The sequence below is a fragment of the Mauremys mutica genome, chromosome 9 (assembly GCF_020497125.1).
Source record: "Mauremys mutica isolate MM-2020 ecotype Southern chromosome 9, ASM2049712v1, whole genome shotgun sequence".
Lineage (NCBI taxonomy): Eukaryota > Metazoa > Chordata > Testudines > Geoemydidae > Mauremys > Mauremys mutica.
In genome coordinates, this window is record NC_059080.1 from 89,557,190 (window position 1) to 89,577,772 (window position 20,583).

At 44.6% G+C, this 20,583-nt stretch overlaps 1 protein-coding gene and 1 long non-coding RNA gene across 2 annotated transcripts in view; one reads left to right on the top strand and one right to left on the bottom strand.

Moving 5' to 3' along the window:
• LOC123378044 overlaps positions 1 to 20,583 on the top strand; it is a 27,539-nt gene continuing 6,956 nt past the window's right edge. The window contains exons 1-2 of the long non-coding RNA XR_006582435.1: positions 1 to 707; positions 6,491 to 6,672. This is a non-coding gene — a long non-coding RNA (uncharacterized LOC123378044). The remainder of the gene's footprint in view (positions 708 to 6,490; positions 6,673 to 20,583) is intronic.
• SLC2A2 (solute carrier family 2 member 2) overlaps positions 9,946 to 20,583 on the bottom strand; it is a 27,231-nt gene continuing 16,593 nt past the window's right edge. Inside the window, exons 7-11 of the mRNA XM_045031498.1 lie at positions 20,364 to 20,551; positions 18,756 to 18,860; positions 15,183 to 15,284; positions 11,874 to 12,077; positions 9,946 to 11,393 (exon numbers count right to left, since the gene is read on the bottom strand). Of these exons, the coding sequence (XP_044887433.1) occupies positions 11,190 to 11,393; positions 11,874 to 12,077; positions 15,183 to 15,284; positions 18,756 to 18,860; positions 20,364 to 20,551 (803 nt within the window). The 3' untranslated portion in view covers positions 9,946 to 11,189. The remainder of the gene's footprint in view (positions 11,394 to 11,873; positions 12,078 to 15,182; positions 15,285 to 18,755; positions 18,861 to 20,363; positions 20,552 to 20,583) is intronic.

Consider the following 20,583-nt stretch of genomic DNA (forward strand, 5'->3'; position numbering starts at 1 on the left):
CGGCTTAACTACATCTCTCGGATGTGAATTTTTGAGGGATGTAGCTAGGTCAACCTCAGTTGTTGGTATTAAAAATCAGGACTAGGAATCAGGAAATCTGGGCGTAAATCCCAGCTCTGTGCCGTACTACCTTTGTGACACTAGGGAACATTTTTACGGAGGTAACTGTCCATTCTAGGCAGATAAGGCCTGAGCTACACTCAGTTTTTGTACAGTATAACTTACAGTTAGGGGTCTGGTTTTTTTTTCTGAAGTGATTATAATGGTACAACCTCTGGGATGGATGCAGTTATGCCAGTACAAGTAGATGGGAATAACCTATATAACATTTATAGTTGTGATAAGCACATTTAACAGGTATAACTGTACCCACACTAAGTGGCTGGTAGTTAAAGTGGTGCAGACATGGTCTTGTGGGGGTGGAAAGTGAGAGCTTTATGTTGTGACGTTTCACCACGGTGCTTTGACTGTATCACAGTGATTCCTTTGAAACAACCTCCATTCCCCTCACGCAATCTTAATATGTTCCCCTCCAAGATAAATCCACTGAACCTCACACAAATATGAGACAGGTTAAATGAATAAAATCGAGTAAAATGTGGTTTCAGGTTCTCCAAAAACATCTGTCATCTGAGGTTGTTCCTGTGAGAAGCCTCTGTTCAATGGTTTCTGCTGCACTTTACTACTTTGATCTGCAGATGGTGCTGGTGAGTTTGAAAGGAAAACATCTAAAGTTAAGTGTGGCATTAACAGAGCCTATTTATTATGCTAGGTATTTGTAACAGGCACAGTTTGGCTAATGGTGTTGTAACAATCTTGGGGTTTATTAAATAACAAACCAGTGAATGAGAAAGGAATAAAACTTTAATAAAACAAACTGGAGAGTGTCTCTGGTGAACAGCCCTGGGGTATTCCCAACCCTTACCCCCCTTTCCAGCCACATCTCCAAATTCCCACACTCATAACACAGTCCCTTATGAGGGAGTATCTCCAAATCACAATAGTTCATAAACATTTACATCTTCCCATTTAAAGAAAAAAGGATTAACTCTCTCTCTCTCTCTAAACAGTTAACAACTATCTAATAACACATATTCAATTCTCAACCCATCTAGTACATTTCTATAAACCCAATGTCTCAACTACTTACCAGCACCTCACTGTGGAGTTAGTCTTTACCACTCACTTTCTTGTAACCCCTTCTCCAGGCAGGTTACCAAGTCTCTGTGAGTCTTTCAGGACTTTTAGGTTTTGCCTAAACTAGCACTTTTGTCAGTAAATTTTTTGTTGGACGGGGTGTGAAAAAAACACCTCCCTGGCAACATAAGTTTCACCAACAAAAGTGCTGGTGTGGGCAGCACTACGTTGGCAGGAGAGGCTCTGCTGCCAACATAGCTAACACCGCTCGTTGGGGGTGGTTTAATTATGCTGGCAAGAGAGCTGTCTTCCGCCAGCAAAGAGCGGCTACACGGGAGACTTTACAGTGAGTGGCATAGTTATCACAGTACAGCTGTGCCGTGATGAGGTCCATAGTGTAGACATAGCCTTAATCTCCCGCTCTTATTTCATTAGAGCCTGAGTTGTTTTCTTGTTCCTTGACAATTTCTCCTTTGTGCCTTGATGATGAAGGATCAGTCAGCTGGGAAATGCCAGAGTGCACCTCAGCTGTCAATGTGTTGGAGCTTTCTGGGATTACTCGTCGATCCCTTCGATTACATCGCAATGTGTCCCCCTGGTCTGTCTGGACTACATAAGACCTTGGATTCAGCTGTTCTCTAATGGTACCCCTTTGGCCCAAGTATTAGAGAGTTGAGTCCTCAGGCACATTTTGTCACCTGGGTTAAGAGATGGGAGATCATGGGCCCTTTTGTCAAAATAATATTTCTGCTTCCACTGCCGAATTTCTTTCTTCTTCTGTATGGTTTCATTGTTACGAAATTTCAGCAGGTTAGCATTAATTGGTAAATTGGATCTGCTCCTTCTTCCCATTAACAGCTGAGCAGCAGAAAAGCCATTCTCTAGAGGTGTATTTTGGTAAACCAATAAAGCTTTATACAAATCATCTCCATGGTTAAAGTCTTTTTTCATAAGGTTCTTTTGTGTCCGTATAGACTTTTCCACAAATCCATTTTATTGGGGTTAATTTGGACTTGATGTTTTGTGATGAAAATCCCAATCTATGGCAATTTACCTAAAATCTGCACTGGAAAATTGTGGCCCATTATCGCTAAAGTCTTCATTTGGAATTCCGTGGTCTGGAGAAGATTCCCTTCATGCCAGCTATCACTGACTTACTATTAGTACTGTGCAGTGTGCAAATTTCTGGATACAGAGAATAATAATCTGAGACTGTTAAATAATCCTTTGATTGCCAGATAAATTAGTGCCGACCTTTTGTGGCACCGGATGAGGTCTCAGTGGCTCTGCTTGTTGGCATGGCTTGGATCAAGCAGGAAAAGCAGTTTCCCACCACATTAATGATGTTGTGAATGATCCATGGCAATACAACTCCTCTTGTGTTCGTTGTTTGCACTTCTCAATTCCTAAATAACCCTCGTGGGTCTTCTGTAGAATTTATTTTCGGAGATCCCACTTTTGACACCATGTAATGAGCCTGGGGTTCATTAAATAACCAACCAGTGAATGAGAAAGGAATAAAATTTAATTAAAACAAACTGGGGAGCATCTCCGGTCGTCAGCTGCACACAGCCATGCGGTGTTCCCAACCCCTGCTTCCAAGGCACATCTCCAAATTCCCGCACTCGCATCACGGTCCCTTATGAGGGAGTGTCTCCAAATCACAATGTTTCATACACATATCTTGACAGGGGTCATGGGGATAAGTTCAGAACTAGAGACCTGGGGTTACAGATTTCATTCCAAACGAGCTAGTTGGGATAAATGGGCTAGAGAGTGTTGACACCTCCAACATTTTGCAGGCTCTGTTTAGCTGAGTTGATTGACAGCAAAATGCCAACCTATCAGCTTCGTCACCCTCTAGATTTTGAATCACATGTTCTTCTGATGTGGTGGATTAGTATACAAGTACGTACTGAGGCAAAAGTGGCAATGAACTAGTCTGACATCAGACCATGAAGTTGGCGCTCATGTCCTCTAAAGGTAACAAGCAGATTTCTGTGTTTCAATGCTAGTATGTACTGCAGATGGCTATGATAGGAGCTGATATTTCTCCGTATATTGGGGGGAAGCACAAAACAAGCTTCTGCACTATCTCCTTTGCAATGAATACCATAAGTACACACACACACACTTTCAGAGGTGCTGACTGCTATGATGTCACAAATACTTCCATACAGCTAGACAGATGGAACCCAAAGCAGAACAAGGTCTGCTAGTTATTTTTGAAATCCCCAACTCAGTTGCTATAATGCTATTAGTAAGCCAACAGAAGCCGCTTATTATTCCCCCCAACACCTAATTAAGAGCATGCCTTCTTAATTGCGATAGGAACTACATTCAGTGCAACGTACATAAATGACTCTAAACAATAGGCTAATAGTGAGTACCATTGTGAAAAATCCAAGTGGCACCTCTTGTTGTTGTCTGCAAACCAGTTCTCTTCAGTTAACATCTGTGAACTGATATTTGCTGGCATTCATTTTGCATTGCAAGAACTTTTTTTCACTTAAAGTAACTTCTTTGCTCTATTGTGGCTACTAAGCAAATCAGTTTTAATATTTTACATGGGCCGTTGCTGATTTCTAAAAGAAGCTTTAATTTACTAGGCATACATCTGTCTAGACGGGGCGGCCCCAGGCCCCAGCACGCCAAGCGCGTGCTTGGGGCGGCATGCCGCGGGGGGCGCTCTGCCGGTTGCCGGGAAGCCACGGGACCAGCTGACCCTCCACAGGCACGCCTGCAGGAGGCCCACCGGCGCCGCGGCAACCGGCAGAGCGCCCCCCCGCGGCATGCCGCCGTGCTTGGGGCAGCGAAATGTCTAGAGCCGCCCCTGTGTCTAGATCAGCGGTTTTCAAACTTTTTGAGCCGAGCCCTCTCCTTTAGTTACAATTTTTGGTTGTGCACCCCCAATACTTGCCCCTCCCCATAAGGTTTTCTGGGTGGGAGAAGTCAGTGGGCATGGAGGCGGAGCCAGCACTGGGCATGGAGGGACTGACACTGACCCATAGGCTGGGTGGCCCGCTGACATGAGTCGGGGGGTGGAGGTAGCACTCCCTCCTCAAGCCCCAGTGTGCGGGGCTGGCCCAAGCCGCCTGGCATCACCACTCGCCTCCCCGAAGGTTCCTCCACGCCTCCTGGGAGTGCGCACTCCACAGTTTGAAAACCTCTGACTTAGGCACATGCTTAACTTTAATGGATTTTGTATAAAGTTAAGCACATGACTAACTGTTTTGCTGAATCAGGGCCTTGATCTCTGCCAAATTCATGAGAACTTTCGCAAAGGAGCTCCCACTTGTACATGACTTCAGTGGGAGAGGAACACCTCAGAAAGTGCATAGCACCTCGAAGGACTGCGCCCTGAATAATAGCAGACCTGTTGACTCAGTCTCTTTCTCGTCAGTTGTTTGATTCAGTGGAAAGAGGGTACCCAGTTGGAAGGAAATCGTGGAAAACAGCATGAAGTGGGGCAGAAATAGATTTATGCAAAAAAAAAGTTAATGAGTCCAAATGTCCTGAGCTTGTTGGATTAGGGAAATCAAGCTAATTTTAAAATTATGCTTAGAGAGTTGGAAAGTGGATGTTGTCAGCCATTTATCTGACAGAACAGAGAAGTACTAATGGCAATAATCTCAGTGCATTAGGAAAACACCATCAAAGCTCTTGCTGACAAGATGCTTTTCCAGGGATTATTAATTATAATGTGTTATTAGCTAACTGCAGCATGGGAACATCCTTTGCATGTTAACTAAAGTGCAACAGCCATTTAGCTAATAAGCATGACTTGGTCTTTTAAATGATCTTAATGATTAGCAAGTTGGTAAAACTGTAACGTTTTAAGATAAACATAATGATTGGACGAGCTGTATATCAGGAACAAGTTTAAGCCGGAACATGCAGATAAAGGGTACAGGTTCTAAGTGCCAAACTGATGTGATGAGACATCAGTAAATATGTTTCTAGATATAACAAACTCTGTAATGACCTTTTTCTTTGCAAGTCACCAGACATGGTAAAGTACACTTGCAATAGCTTGGTCTAATGTAGAACATTAACCCTACAACATAGATAAAGGCTTGCACGTCATATAGTATTAATAGTCTGGTCAGCGCTGGACCACACAGTGATAAAAACAGCTTTTTCTATGCTACAGCCTGCACCAGTGCTACCCCTAGCAGAGGAGCACCCCCTGGGAATTCTGTGTCTGAAAAATCCTTGTGTACACATAACCCTTTTATCTAGAGGAGTCTAGCGGGGAGTGAAATGATTTTGAATAAAACTGATCATGAATGTTGTTCAGGAACGGTGCAAAGAGCACAGATGGGATTCCCCCACCGTAATTCTGTAGCTCATGGACTGTAAAAGAATTTAGATGCTTTCCTTTGTGTCAGCATTAGCTGAGAAGCTAACAAAGTTTGCCCAGGAGCTCTGTACCAACAGAGCCGAGAGTGTGTGTAAAGGTGATGCATATTCACACTGCCTGATTCACATAATGTTATCATCAGCACATGGGAAAAATAATCATACATACAGCAAAGATAAGAAATGAATCTGTTGTGGGATAGTGGCTGCTACCTTTTCTGGACTCCTTCTCCAAGCCATACAGACAGTGATGCTGGCATACCAACTGCCAGATCTTGCCAAGGCTTTAAGACCTCAGCCAAGCATTGACAAATTCGTTGCTGGAAACCAGTCCAGCTCACCTGCGTGTTAGTATGGTTCAGATGGGTATTGAACTTATAACAACGGGTTTAGTATTTAGACCTTTGTGAAATGCTTGTAAGGTGCTACATGTATTAATCCTACTTATAATGTCTGTATCCCGTGCTATAAGGTAATGCTGAAGTGTTTGGGCTATAGCTGTAAAATGTTTGTTCTGAACTATGTAACTCGCCAAACAAGAAAAAACTGTACCGGGTGCAAAATGCTAAATCCCTATGAAAATGTATTACCTAGTCCCCATTAGGAAGGACTATCAAAACTAAATGGGCCATGGTGGGACATCACAATACAAAGACTTTGCTAATTGCCCCTGCACACCCATGGAGAGGCTACGTGCAAAAGGGCTCGTCCCATCAGCGTGAATGCTGGAAGAAGGAAATCAAGAAACCCAACAAGAACATTTTTGATCTCTTTTGCTGTCTGGATTCTGACAGGGCCGGAGCTATGAAACAGAAATAGAGATCCCCAAGGTCAACCTGGGGTACCCCTAAAAGCCATTCAGAGCTGACAGATTACTACAGCTCTGTCACCTGTTAAAACCATAGACAGTAACTTATTTATGGATTTACGTTTGCTTGCTTTAACATCGTAATAACTCTTTCATTTCTTTTCTTCATTAATAAATACTTAGTTTACCATAGGATTGGCTACAAGTGATGTCTTTGGTATGAGATTTGAGGTACAAATTGACCTGGTCTCGTGGGACTGGAAGCAACCTGAATCTTTTGTGAACTTTGATGTACGGCTACCAACTAGCTTTCCTGGGTGGCAAGATAGACTGGAGTGTCCAAGGGGATTGTCTGGGACTCTGTGGTAAGACTGTTATAGTGCTTTAAGAGTTTACATTTGTTACTGGGTTGGTGAAATCTAGTTATAGAACATACCACCAGTTTGGGGGTCTCAGCCCTGCTTTTTTATACTCTGTCCTGAGGTTGGCACTCACGGTCATGAACCATTTCAGACAGTGTGACATGGACAACGCTCCAAACTTCAGTACAAAGCTTCACAACAATGTGGGGTAAAATGATGAGAGAAAGACTGCTTAAAAATACAAAGTACTTTTAATGGAGCCATTTTACAAAAGGGCTTCTGACTCTTTGGCTAGATGTTACTTAAAATTCAGGTATACATTTATCAGTACATGCTTTTTTCAATTAGTCTAATTTAATACATATATTAATTTAATCAGTGCTTTCACTATCATTCTTGTACAGACACACAAATTCTTCCTGCAGGAAAACCAAGGGCTTGGCTACACAGTCCTGTAGTTTGGACTACAGGGGTGTGAATTGCAGCACGTACCAAAGTGCTGCACTGTAAACCCGACTCCCACCCTGTGGATACTGCAGGTGTGAATTAAAAGATACCTAAGTTCATGTGAATGTAGCTTTCTTCAAACAGTCTATGTCAGCAGTGTCCATACTGGGCAGTTTCAGCACAGCACTTTCATGTGTACTGCAGTTCACACCTCCACAGTCTGAATTACGGGACCGTGTAGAAATAGTCCAAGACTGGGTGGCCTCTCACCTCTAAGGGCTTGTGTCTACACTGCGAAGTTGTTGACAAAGCTTTTGTCTTTCACAGGTACTTAAAAAAAGCCCCCTCACCCCACCCCTGTGAAAGACAAAAGTTTTGCCGACGCAAGTGGCAGTGTGAACGCGGCTTTGTCGGCAGCAGCACTTTCCTTCTGACAAAGCTAACGCCGCTCGCGGGGCTGGAAGTATTGTGTTGGCAAAAGTCCCGTGGTGTAGACAAGCCCTAAGACACTACTTTAAACCTAGCTCAGGCTCACAGTGATTTTTATACAGACTTAACACCACCGACATCCATCTTTATGAAACAGTGTGAATTATGTACGTAGAGCAGAACAGAGTTCAGCTGAGAGTGATATAAAAGTCTATGGACATTTGTTATCTCATGTTATACAATCTACATGAATGTCTCCAAGAGCATCTTCCTGCTAAAATCTAGCTTTGTTTTGCCTTGAAACATTTGCAGCACCCTGTTAAAAGACAGGGTATGTCTTCACTGCAGAGTTAGCTCAAATGCTTTTGTGGGTTTTAGACCAACCGTCTGCCATCTACACACAAAAACCTTTTCCTGAGTTTGGAGGTATGTTAAGCCCCGGCTAGCTGGGAGGAGGGTAGGGTGGGTTAGAGCCCGTGCTCTGCTGTACCTAGCTCTGGAAGGAACCTTTGCGGCGAGGACATAGGCTAAGTTCTCCAGTGATGTCCCACAATTCCCCCGAAGGACAGACAGGTTCTCCTGCAATTGATTGGGAAAGAATCCTAGAACATCTCAGCACAAAGAACCATGGGACACACATGGGTCAGTGCAGAACGGATGAGGACACAATAATGCAGGTAGAGCTTTGCTGTGGAGACGCTCACACCCAGACGAGGCTAACTCAGGTGACAATCATCCAGGCTAACTCTACAGTGAAGACATAGCCTTAGTATCAGCCCCTCAAAGGCTTTCAATGTAATAATACTTTGCCTTCCCAGAGAGGCTCTTGAAGTGCTTTCGGAATACTAATAAGTCAAGCTGCACAACATCCACGTATTGTACTCGTTTTACAAATGGGCAAACAAGCATTATTTACCCAAAGTCACAAAGTGAGTCAGTGGCAGAGCCAGGGCACACACAGCTCCCATTTACTTCAAGATTATCAGGCCCCCAGGATTCCTGACTCCCAGACCTGTACTCTAACCGCTACACAGCACATTTTAAAATCAGTTTGCTCTGGGCCAGTGCAGTGATTGCAACACAGGGCGATCTGAGCACTAAATAAGCCCGTCCTGAGAAGCTAGCTCTCACGTTCAAGGGGTCTAGCTCCCCCAGTCAAGACTGACCAAGGGAAAAGAGAAACAAAAGCCAACAAACATCGACTGCATTGTTCATGGTCACTTTTATGTAACAGGCAAAGAGAATATCACTGACGGCACAAGCCTAATTTCTTTTGCATTCACAATATCTATTTTAATATTTAACTTACTGTGATATATACTGTATAGAACTCTTGACTGGCAATCTCTGATACCTATCTCCTGTCAGATCTGTATCATTTTACACGTGAACAAGTGTTTTAAGGTCTGACCTCCTATTCTGTAGTATCACAGTTGGCACTGCTGGTTTTCACGTGATCTTGTATGCATTGTTTCAGCTACCGTTTACCTGTTATCAGTGTATCACATGACTGTCATTGGTCAAATTCCTTTGCAGTATAACTGCAGCCAAGATAACGGAATTACACCAGGAATGAATGTAGCCGATTGTGTTCATTACCAAACTTCTATTGTCTTAAATGAGTCCAGAATTTGTCTCGAAGCCTTAACACCAAAGGAGTAAAAGTTGGAGAGGAAAGAAATATAGACCAGATCCTCTGTCAGTGTAAATGGGTACAGCTCACTGACATACCCTTTGACACGAGCTGAGGATCTGACCCCTGACCCTCTATAAGCTGATTTTTTTCTGTCCATTTGATCCACTGTACATATATATTATTATAATGGCATCAGCGAAAGTCATCCTAATTAAGTTTTATTATCATTATTGATTCAAGTTTGCCTTGTGCTTCATATATAAATAAATAATAGATCCCTATAGCAAAAACCTTGACCTAAGGCATTCACATGCCCAGCACCAGATTAAGGTATAGGCAAACTGGGGACATGCCTAGGACCCAAATGTATCTGGGGATGGGGGGGCTCCCAGTCCCAAACAAACAGCTGTTCAGTACACTCACCGCAGTTGGTCTGGCCGTGCTATGGATCCATCAGGACCGGCTGCTCAGCCTGCTGCTGTGCAAGGCGCTGCTCACCAGGATGGGAATTGCAACACCACTCATTCAAATTTGGCCCAGCTGCCTCTTTGGCATGGTGGGTAGCATCACGAGCGGCGGCAGGATGAACAGCTAGTCCGGCAGAGCCACAGCATGACCAGCCTGGCATTCAATAAGCGTATTGTATGCCTGTTTGTTGTTATTCACGAGGAGGCCCGAAAGTGTATTTTCCCCGAGGACTGACTGATGGCTTAATCCAGCCCTGAAGCTGCCACAGTGAAAGAACCTCAAAAGAAGAGAATAGATATTTCTGAGATTTCCAAAGTTAAAAAAAAAAAAAAAAAGCATATGTCCAGTACTTTAAAAATCCTCTGTGGTCACCTTTGACTGAGTGAGTCTGCAACAAATGTGTCCTTAAGCAGAGACCATCCCCCAGCCAGAGCCTCAGCTAGTGTAAGTCACAGAGCTCTGATGAAATCACCAGGAAGCCATTTTAAGTTAATGGTGCTAGGCCAATTTAATCTGGCCCCTGGTGGTTGTTATTTGTTGTTTGGTTTACAGTAGTGTTTTAAGGTCCAACGGAGCTCACAACCCCACTGTGCTAGGCGCTGTGCAAACACATAGTAAGAAACAGTCCCTGCCCCAAAGAACGTATAGTCTGAGACAGACACAGGTTGGGAGGGCAAACAGCAGCAGGGAGGTGGAAAGACTTACCTAGGGTCTCACAGAGAGGCTGTGCCAGAGCTGGGCATAGAATCCAGGTCTTCTGACTCCTAATTCAGTGTCCTCTCCCCTAGACTACAGTACCACCTTTCAGGCTGTAAATATGATAAAGCAAAGGACCACAATGGAAAGAGAAATTAGATACTTTTCCCCAAAACATCAATACCATGGCCAGCATTTATAAGACTTTCCTCAAGCGTGTTACTGGTTTGAAAAATCCTTATGGGCCCAGCCAGTATGTGTGTAGCTATTAAATACCAAATAAAACAAGCTGGGTTTAATACTAACACATTGTAATGGAAATACTGCTACACCACTCTAGGATCAGGTGGCAAATTCACTCATTCTTTTATATTTATCCCCTTCAGCTAGTTATGGCTTTATACTAATATGACAACTACAGTAGCCTTTGGTTTTCCCAGGGTGAAACCATCCACAAGAATAAATTATTGCGCAGCGTCTCTTTTCTTCCTTTTGCTTCTTCTGCATTACGCTCTTGGTCAGTCTATAGCGGTCTCCAGCCAATGAAGATTGTTACTGTACTGAATCAATTCAGTCCCCCATGGAAGCTTCTTTCCTGTGTCTTTTTAGGACAACACCAAGATATTCTGAGGCCTTAGAACGTAACGTCAGGTTAGTCTCAGGGCCAGGGGTGGTAAGATACACACACTCCCAGGCATATCAGTCAGAAGCATGATACTGATTTGACCTACTGGTTTTTGAGCTGCGGTGTTTTTATAAAATCATGCTTTTGTCTAAGGTTCTTTCAGATGCATTTAAAAATATATGTTTTTTAATTTCTTCCTGGTACACATTTTGCAGTTTTTTATGCCTCCTCGCTGCCTCGCAAATCCTCCAGTTCAGTAGCAGCTTTGTGTCCTTTTATGGCTGAGCGCCTCTTGCGGCGGAAGGCAGCTGAAATCTCTTCAAAAGACTTTCCTTTTGTTTCCGGTACTTTAAAGTATGCGAATAAAATGAAGCCTAAGAGCAGAACGGCGAAGATCGTGAACACGTAAGGGCCACACAGATCCTGTAATGGGAAAAGTGAAACAACAGTGACGAATTAATAACAACCCATGGTTTGCTTAGCATTTGTATGGCAAATGTTAAGATTTTCAAAGCAATCTAGAGAGATTTAAGTATCAGAGGGGTAGCCGTGTTAGTCTGGTTCTGTAGAAGCAGCAAAGAATCCTGTGGCACCTTATAGACTAACAGACGTTTTGCAGCATGAGCTTTCGTGGGTGAATACCCACTTCTTCGGATGCAAGCAGTGGAAATCCACTGCTTGCATCCGAAGAAGTGGGTATTCACCCACGAAAGCTCATGCTGCAAAACGTCTGTTAGTCTATAAGGTGCCACAGGATTCTTTGCTGCTTCTAGAGAGATTTAGACACCCATCTTCCATTCATTTTAATGGAAGGTATGTGTGTTCATCCCCCTGCTCTGCTTTGGAAAGCTCAACCACTCAAAGGGTATCAGTTATGTGCAAGATTTTAGGAACTTTTCTTACTGCAATATACTGGAAACACATTCCAATGATGAAGTTGCAGGTCCAGTTGCAGAATCCAGCTATGGCTATGGCAGCAGGGCGGGGCCCTTGGCTGAACAGTTCAGCCACAATAAACCAGGGGATGGGGCCAGGCCCGACTTCAAAGAAAATTACGAAGAGAAAAATTGCGACCATGCTCACGTAGCTCATCCAAGCAAAAGTGCTCTGTAAACAGAAGCAAGTAAAAGTGAATTCACAACATGAGAGATTCGGTTTCCAATACAGTCATCTTTCATGACCGTTAATTTCCTGAATTATTGTGCTGCTGCAGAAGTTTCTTTCCGTTCAAACAAGCTGGGTAAAAGCAACAGACATGCAGAATTAAACTTGTAATGGATTAAAGGGCAGCAGCCCATTTACTGGTCTGTTACACTGGGATAAATCCAAAGTAGCTGCATTAACAGGAGCTGAATTACTCTGGGTTCACACCAGTGAGAAGAAGTGCCTGTAGACTGCTTAGATCCACATCCACTGACCCAAATGCAATTATATCCCTATGCATCACCTCTGGATATGATCCACTGAACCAGATCCTTAGTTGGTGTAAATCATCATAGCTCCAGTGAAGCCAATGGAGTGATGCCACTTTTCACCAAATGAGGCTTTGGACCATAATGAATCTGAGTCACAGGGAATCTGTCTACACTACAAATCAGGGATGTGACATTGCAGCACATGTAGACATAGCCAAGCTAGACTTAATCCATCTAGTTCGGGTACCAGAACAGAGAAGCCATGGCAGCATTCAGCATGGGCCAGCCACCTGAGTACTTACCCAGAGTCCCCGATGGGCTTGTTTAGCCCACGCTGAAGCCCATGCAACTATGGCGTCACTATTATTGGTACCCAAGCTGCCTAGATTAAAGCTAGCTCGGGTAAATCTACATGCGCTGCAATCAGAGCTCTGCAGCAACACATACCCTAAGCAGGTGAAACATATATTGATTATAGTTGCACTATGCACCCCTGGCAGCAGCGTGTAGTGCGCGTGTTCACCACAGTGAAAAGCAAGGCACATCCCTAATGCAGGGTGTAGCTACATGTGTCACTGAAAGGCTCCGGCAGAGGGTCAGAAGCAGGGAAAGATTCCAACAAGGGGAAAGGCTCTGGCTGGCTCATTTCTCCTCCGTGGGGAAAGGCAGTGGGGCACTACACTGCTAAAAATAGCAGGGGAAAGGAGGAGGCACAGCTTGGGCAACAAGAGATTGGGGATGGTGTGTGCTTGTGTAACGCCGACAGACCCTGGTCGTCAGCAGACAGGATCAAACCAGAGACCTCTGGAGCTTAGTGCATGAGCCTCTAGCGCATGAACTAAAAGCCGACTGGCTCTTAGCTAAGGCTGTAGAGCAGCCTCATTTTATCTCTCTCTCTCGAAGTGGTCCCAGTGCCACTAGATGGGAGAGAACACCACACCCAGAAGGTGTGTGGGTTACACTTGCATACATGCCCACACCATCCAGCCATGTCTTTACTCTACTTGCCTAAGCTGTGTCTCACCAGCTACACTGCTATTTATACCCCTGCTAGGGGTATATGTACTACATACCACTGAAAGACGTGTACTGTGTAGATGCATGCATTGAGTGGCCAGAGAGAGGAGAGTAGCAGAGGAAGCAACTACCCGGAGAGTGTAAGAGGATGTTTATTAAAGAAAACCACCCCAGGGCCACTCAGAGGATACAGGGGGCCTGGGGTCTTCGGCGGCGGGGGGCCCCCGTTTCGGTGGTAATTCGGCGGTGGGGGGTCCTTCCGCTCCGGGACCCGCCACCGAAGTGCCCCGAAGACCCACGGCGGGAGCCCCCCGCCGCCGAATTACCGCCGAAGACCCGGCACTTCGGCGGCGGGTCCCGCTTCAGCAGTAATTCGCCAGTTGGGGGGTCCTTCTGCCCCGGAGCGGAAGGACCCCCCACCGCCAAAGACCTGGAGCGGGAGAAGCTCTGGGGGCCCAGAGTGAAGAACCCCGCTCTGGGGCCCCCAAAAAACTCTGGTGGGGGCCCCTGCGGGGCCTGGGGCAAATTGCCCCCCCCATCTAGGCAGCCCTGAACCACCCCCTACTTTACATTACATTTTCTTTAAATGTAATTTACACCAATACTTTAGATCTCTTACACTCAGATTCTGTTAGATTCAGAGGGTTAAATCCTGACCCTATTGGTATTAGTGGGAATTTTGCCATTGATTTCAATCAGGCAAGTATTTTACCCCCTTACATTTACACATTGACAGGTAACATTCAGAGCCTTATGCATCATCTATATATTTGGCTCGGTGGATTTACTCTAGTTTAACTGAAGGTCGAATTTGATTCCAGATTCTAAAGCACAAAGTCGCAAAGACACATATTTGATTAATTATATTGGGACAAATTCTGCCCTCTGGTGGGTACCAAATTCTATTCTTATTAGTGAGGAGAGAATTTCAAATGGTTCAGAAGATCCACCACCAAAATGTACCTTCCCCTCTGAATCCCCCTGTAAATGTATTCTGATGTTATAGCCTGTTCCTAATTCCAAACAAAGGTTCCCACCCCAAGACTCAAAACTGCAAGTATAGGAACTAGAAACAGGCCAGAACCACAGTGCTTAGATTCACTTCTAGAACAGGGCTTCTACAAAGCATGAAGGTATACAGGTCTGTGGTTGTGGCTGGGACTTATAATAAGAACATAGGAATTGTCATATTGGAGCAGACCATTGACTCTGCCAGTAGGATATCCTGAGGCCAGCAGAGGCTAGTGCCTGATGATTTAGAGGAAAGTGAAAACACAGGCTAACTGAGCAATGGCTGGCGTAGTGAACAATTCCTTCGTAACACCTGTAGTGATCAGCTTATGCTCTGAAGCAGGAAATTTTATTATACTTGCCATAGTGTGCATAACTATTAATGTTATGAAATGTCTTGAAATTAGCCAATGATTGTCCTACATGGAAAGTTCTAAAATGCACTCTCTGAAGGACTGGTCCAGTATGGTAGAAGTTCCAACATTCTCAAAGCTGTATGGGCTTAGCAAAGCAGGCATCAGAGTTTACTTATGTTGTGTGAGATGATCTCACAAGGCAAGGTGTAACATGTGTGCGAGACCTGGGAGCTCACATGATTTGGATGATGCTTATGAAATTGTGCATGAGGGAGGATTATTTTCTGATCTCCTTATCTGAAATAAACTTGCAACACACTCAGTGTTAAACAGAGTCATTGGCAATATGTTTGTATGCAAATGGACAATAAAACAAACCATGGGGTGAAACCAGGATAAAAAAAAAACCTCACCAGGAGCACAAGTCCAACTGTCATGGCTACGGCACTTGCCAGCATACCAATCAAACCAGCAATAAACAGGGACCGTCTCCCTATTTTCTCCACAAGGAAGACCTGTAGAAATTCATGAAGTATATTAGGCTTTATCAATCATACAGTCTTCAATTAGTAACACATATATAAAAGTTACATCAAGTCCCCTTCCAGGAATTGGTCCTCATAGATTATAACAGCCTACTACTGCTATCAGCTAATGGTTTTGCTCCTTTAACTCATGTGGTAGAGCTTTGCACTTAGGTACTGAATGAAGATCCTTAATTTACACTATGAGGATATCTGCTGGTGGGGATTGTTAACCAGCTACTGCACATAGCAACATAACAAAGGACAATGCAGATCCATGGATATGCTGAACTCATGCATTCCAAAGACTGAAGGTCATTCCAATGATTTCTCACACAGGTTACAGTCGAACCCATTTATCTCGACCTCGGTTAACTTGCCAATCGTATTAAGTCGACGTTTTAGAAGTGGAACCGCCAAACTCCCTCTTTGTCTTATCGGTTTCTCATCGGTTATGTCGATTCTTTTATCTCGCCGAACCCTAATATCTCGAGCACAGAAGAGCGCCGAATTTGCCAGCGGTAAGGAGGGAGGGGGTGTTGGAGAGAGGGCAGGGGAGTTCAGGGGTGGTTTTTGTTTATCTCGATCATCGGTTATCTCGACGCTTTTTGGCAAACCCCTAGGCCGGCGACATAACAGGGTTCAACTGTATTTTCTATAGGTTCTAGCCTTCCAATTTGAAGAAAAAAAATCAAGACCTTTCTTATTCTCGTGACTGTCTTCCAGAAGTAAAGTGATTCATCACAGAATTTTTGTATTTAGAGACAGAGGCTTTGTCCATATTGGAGTAGATTTTAGTCTCTGGTGCAAACCCCTAGTGTAGATGTAGTTCATTAGTTTAAATTGTGGCTGGCACAAATGCAGCTTTTCTTGGTTTCAATTAGGATTTTTCTCTGGTGAAGGTGCCCCAGTGATTCTTTACATTTACCAGCCCATTGAGATAAGTGGAGGAAGCTTGCACCTGTTTGAGGGATATTTTACTAGTCTGACTTTGTCTACATTGGGACTTTTAATCCACCTAGATACACTACATCAGGGCGAGTTTCAAACTGGGATAATATGCACCAGACAAGTCATGGCTTACACTAATGTAGCAGGTCTATTCTAGAGTTTGCACAAGTGCAGCTGTATCAGAGTATGTCTACACTTAAAACACTACAGTGGCGCAGCTCCATTGTGGCACCTGTGCCACTGTAGTGCTTCAGTGTAGACACTACCTATGCCGACAGTAGTGATTCTCTTGTTGGCATTGGTGACCCATATCCTCAACCTTCTGTCAATCTAGTGCAGTCTGCACCAGGGGTTAGGTCAGTATTGCTAAGTGTAGTGAACTTCACATGCCTGAGAGACACAGCTATAGTAATGTATATTCATAGTGTATACCAGACCTCCGTCTACCTACTTATTCCTGCAGGACATCTCAGGGCTTGCTCCACCCATGAGTCCCAAGCTGGCCTCTCTTCCCAGTGGCCAGGAACACTCCTTGCCTCCTACACGGCACTAAGTAGTGGTCACCCTGAGACTGTCGATAAGACATGATCATCTATTTTCCTAGAAGTTAAATGGGGCTTTTAGCTCAAGCAGTTCATATCACTGGTTCGCAGAGTGCAAGTTCTGATTGCTATCTCTGCTCCCTTTGTCAAGGTCCAACACAGTGCAAATGGTTCGGGAAAACAGACCGTTGGTCGGTAATTGATTGACAAATTTTAGGTAATAGTTAAATACTCATGGTCAAAGAACTGAAGAGCAAATGTCAGCAGGCAGCAAACTAAACATGCCTGTAACTGATATGCAATGGCAGTAGAACATACAAAAGGCTGTCACGGGAACTCATTCTAACCCCCTCATTTCACAATAAACTACACAAACCACCTTCTTATAGGGAATGCTGGTGTTTTTTCATTAAAGCAATTTTGTCCAGGGAGACTGGGCCAGCTTACGGGCTTGGTGATGGTAGGCTACACAGTCCTATGACTGTAGATTGATAGTTCACATCCACTCCTGGTTGTTAGTGGGTGAAAGTCATCTCACCATCAGAAGGCTATTTGGAGGCCTAAGGAAAATGATTTGGTTTTCTGTATCCAGTTCCTGTTGTTTAAGTGTCCCCATGAAAAGAACCTCAATTGGTTACTAACTTGAATTTTGTTGGCATTCTAGGCAGAAAGACTATTGATCAAATGGGCCATGAAGTTTGAACTATTCTCCTGGACACGCAGAACATCATCTAGATATTACCAGGATGGATGCTATATAAATACAATAGATAATATCAGAGATAAGACAGAGGTTGAGGCACACTGGCAGGGCAATAATGAAAAACATTCACCAGTGTTCCCCACGCTGTAGCTGTTCTATAGCAATAGGACTTCAGTCTCCAGGACTCAATTTAACAACTGACACACGTTTTATTTTTGCAGAAAACACAAACCAGTTGAGGTTCATGATTTGTACAGAATCAGGCAGAGTTTTCATTCTCAGTACATTTGACAGTGCAGTTTGCTATACATTCGGGACTTGGCCTTGCAATCATTACTCATGCAAGTAAGGATTTTTCCTGTGAGTAAGGTTTGCATAGGGTTACCATACATCCGCATTATCCTGGACATGTCTGGATTTTGGGGTTTTAAATAGGACTTCGTAAACATCTAAAAAGGTCTAGGATTTCCCTCCCAATGCAGAGCGTGGTGCGGTTGACAGAGCGGCCAGGCCGGATTGAGCTGCTCACATCGGGGCCTCCAGCAGCCAGAGCCTCTCCCCTGCTCCCCCTCCCCCGCAGCCTCAGCGCGCCACGCTGGCAGCACTCGGGGGGGTGGGGGCGGGACTGGGCGCTCCACGGGGAAGCGCAGCAGCGTGTCTGGTTCCATGTGGAGCCAGGCACGCTGGTCTGAATGGCATGATAAAGGGGCTGGGGAGTTGGAAAAAGGGCAGGAGGTCCCAGGGGGCAGTCATGGGACAGGGAGCAGGGAGGGTTGGATGGGCTGGAGGTTCTGAGGGGCCCTGTCAGGGGGAGGGGGTGTGGATAGGAGTCAGGAGACAGGTAGGGGGTGCGGTCCTAGGGGGGCAGTTACGGTGCGGGGGTCTCAAGAGGGGGCAGTCAGGGACAAGGAGAAGGGAGGCTTCGATAGGGGGTGGGGTCCCGGGGGGGCAGTTAGGGGCAGGGGTCCCGGAGGGGGTGATCAGGGGACAAAGAGCGGGGGCGGGGGTTGGATGGGCTGGGGGTTCTGTGGGGGGGCAATCGGGGGTGGGAAGTGGGAGGGAGTGGATAGGGGGTGGGGCTACCTCTCCCCTCACTCCCCTCCAAGGAGTGTCCTCTTTTTTGAAAGTTCAAATCTGGTAACCCTAGGTTTGCAGGATCCGCTCTTTGTGACTTTCTTGGCTCCACAACTCCCTCGAGCACCATAATTAAATCTTTAATCTTTTTACTTGGCTGTCAACCTATCTAATGCAGAGGTATTTACTTACGGAGATAATGGTGAAGACAGTGTTCACGACACCAACACCAATGGTTGCGTAGACTGGTTGATCAACTTCCGCTCTTACAAAAATGTTTGTAGAGTAGTAAAAGATCTATTGAAACAAATTAGGATGAAAGGTTATATCCCACTGGGGGTAGAATCTTCTGTCTTAAAGGGAAGATTTTCATTTTCTTGGCTGAGATTTGAAATAATTGAACTACGATTTGTTTTTCAACTATTTTTTTAACAGTTTGTTATAATAATTAAGGTTAGAAATTTCAAAGGAGCCTAAGGGAGTTAGAAAGCCTGCTGAATTTCCCATCTTAAATCACTGAATATATACATTTTTAAAAAAACCCAACCCAAACTTGTTTTTCCTCCATACAATTCTGGGTTTTCTCTTGAAAGCCAATTCGCCAGAATGGCAGGCTTCTTTTGCATGCTAGACAAACCTCTTAATATGGCTGATCTTTTAAACTAATTTTAATACACTTTCCTTCATTAGAATAATTTAAATGTTTTCCTTTCTCTCCAAAGAGAAGGCGAATCCTTTCTCACTGATGTAGAGATTCTGCCAGTGCAGAATTTCCCCTTACAGTATATTGTAGGAAGAGAGGAAGAATGGTGCAGTAATTAGAGCACTAGTCTGGTCTTTGGGAGACCCAAGTTCACTTTCTTCTCTGCCACAGATTTCCTGTGTGACCCTGGGCAAGTTACTTAGGGTTTATCTACATTGCAGCTGAGAGCCTCCCAGCCCGGGTAGAGATTATGGCAGGAAGGGACCACTAGATCATCTAGTCTGACTTCCTATATAACACAGGCCACCAGCTCCACCCAGCATCTGTACACTAAACCCAACAATTGAAATGAGACCAAAGTATTGCAACTCACAGGAGATTAGACTGACACAGGCAGAAAATAGGAGGGACTGACGTGCTCCAGTGCCTGAGGCCCCAGCAATGGCAGGGAAATGACTCAGTGAGAGCTAGCATGCTACAAATAGCAGTGTGGCCATTGTGACTCTGGTGGAGACATGGGCTAGCCAGCTGAGCTCAGACCTGGGGGTTCAGGTATTTGCCATCCGAGCTGCAATGTCCCCTCAAGCAGAAATAGCATGAGTCAGTCTACGTAGGCTGGGAGGCTTGCTCCCAGCTGCAGTGTAGACATACCCTTAGTCTTTCCGTGCCACAGTTCCCCATCTGTAAAATGGGGATAACTGCACTGCTCAGGATGCGTTGTTAGGCTAAGGGATAAGTACATTAAAGACTGTGAGGTGCTCAGATACCACGGTGAGTGGGGCCATGTTAGTACCTAACATATCTCTGGAGATATTTAAGAGTAGGTTAGATAAATGTCTATCAGGGATGGTCTAGACAGTATTTGGTCCTGCCATGAGGGCAGGGGACTGGACTCGATGACCTCTTGAGGTCCCTTCCAGTCCTAGAGTCTATGAATCTATGAATATATTGTGCAGTCTGATTTTCAGGAGAACAGCCTCATATATGCACACATTTGATTCAATGATGATTTCTTCTGCAAATACTGAAGGACCACTATGGCCTTAGATTTTCCTTACAATACAATCAGTATCAATTCTTTTAGAAGACAAACTCACTGCATTGATTCCTGAAAACTGCTGAGATATTTGAACCATCAGTGCCACAATGACTGGCTGCCTGTAACGGGAAGAGCTGAAAAGCTTCCTGATGGAGACTTTCTTTTCACTGGCAGCTTCTTGTTTCTCCTTTTCCATCTCGGTGATCTCTTTTGTGGGGTCACAGTCTCCTCTGAGCCTTTTCAAGCCTCAAGGGAGAAAGAACATGCTTTTATCTCAA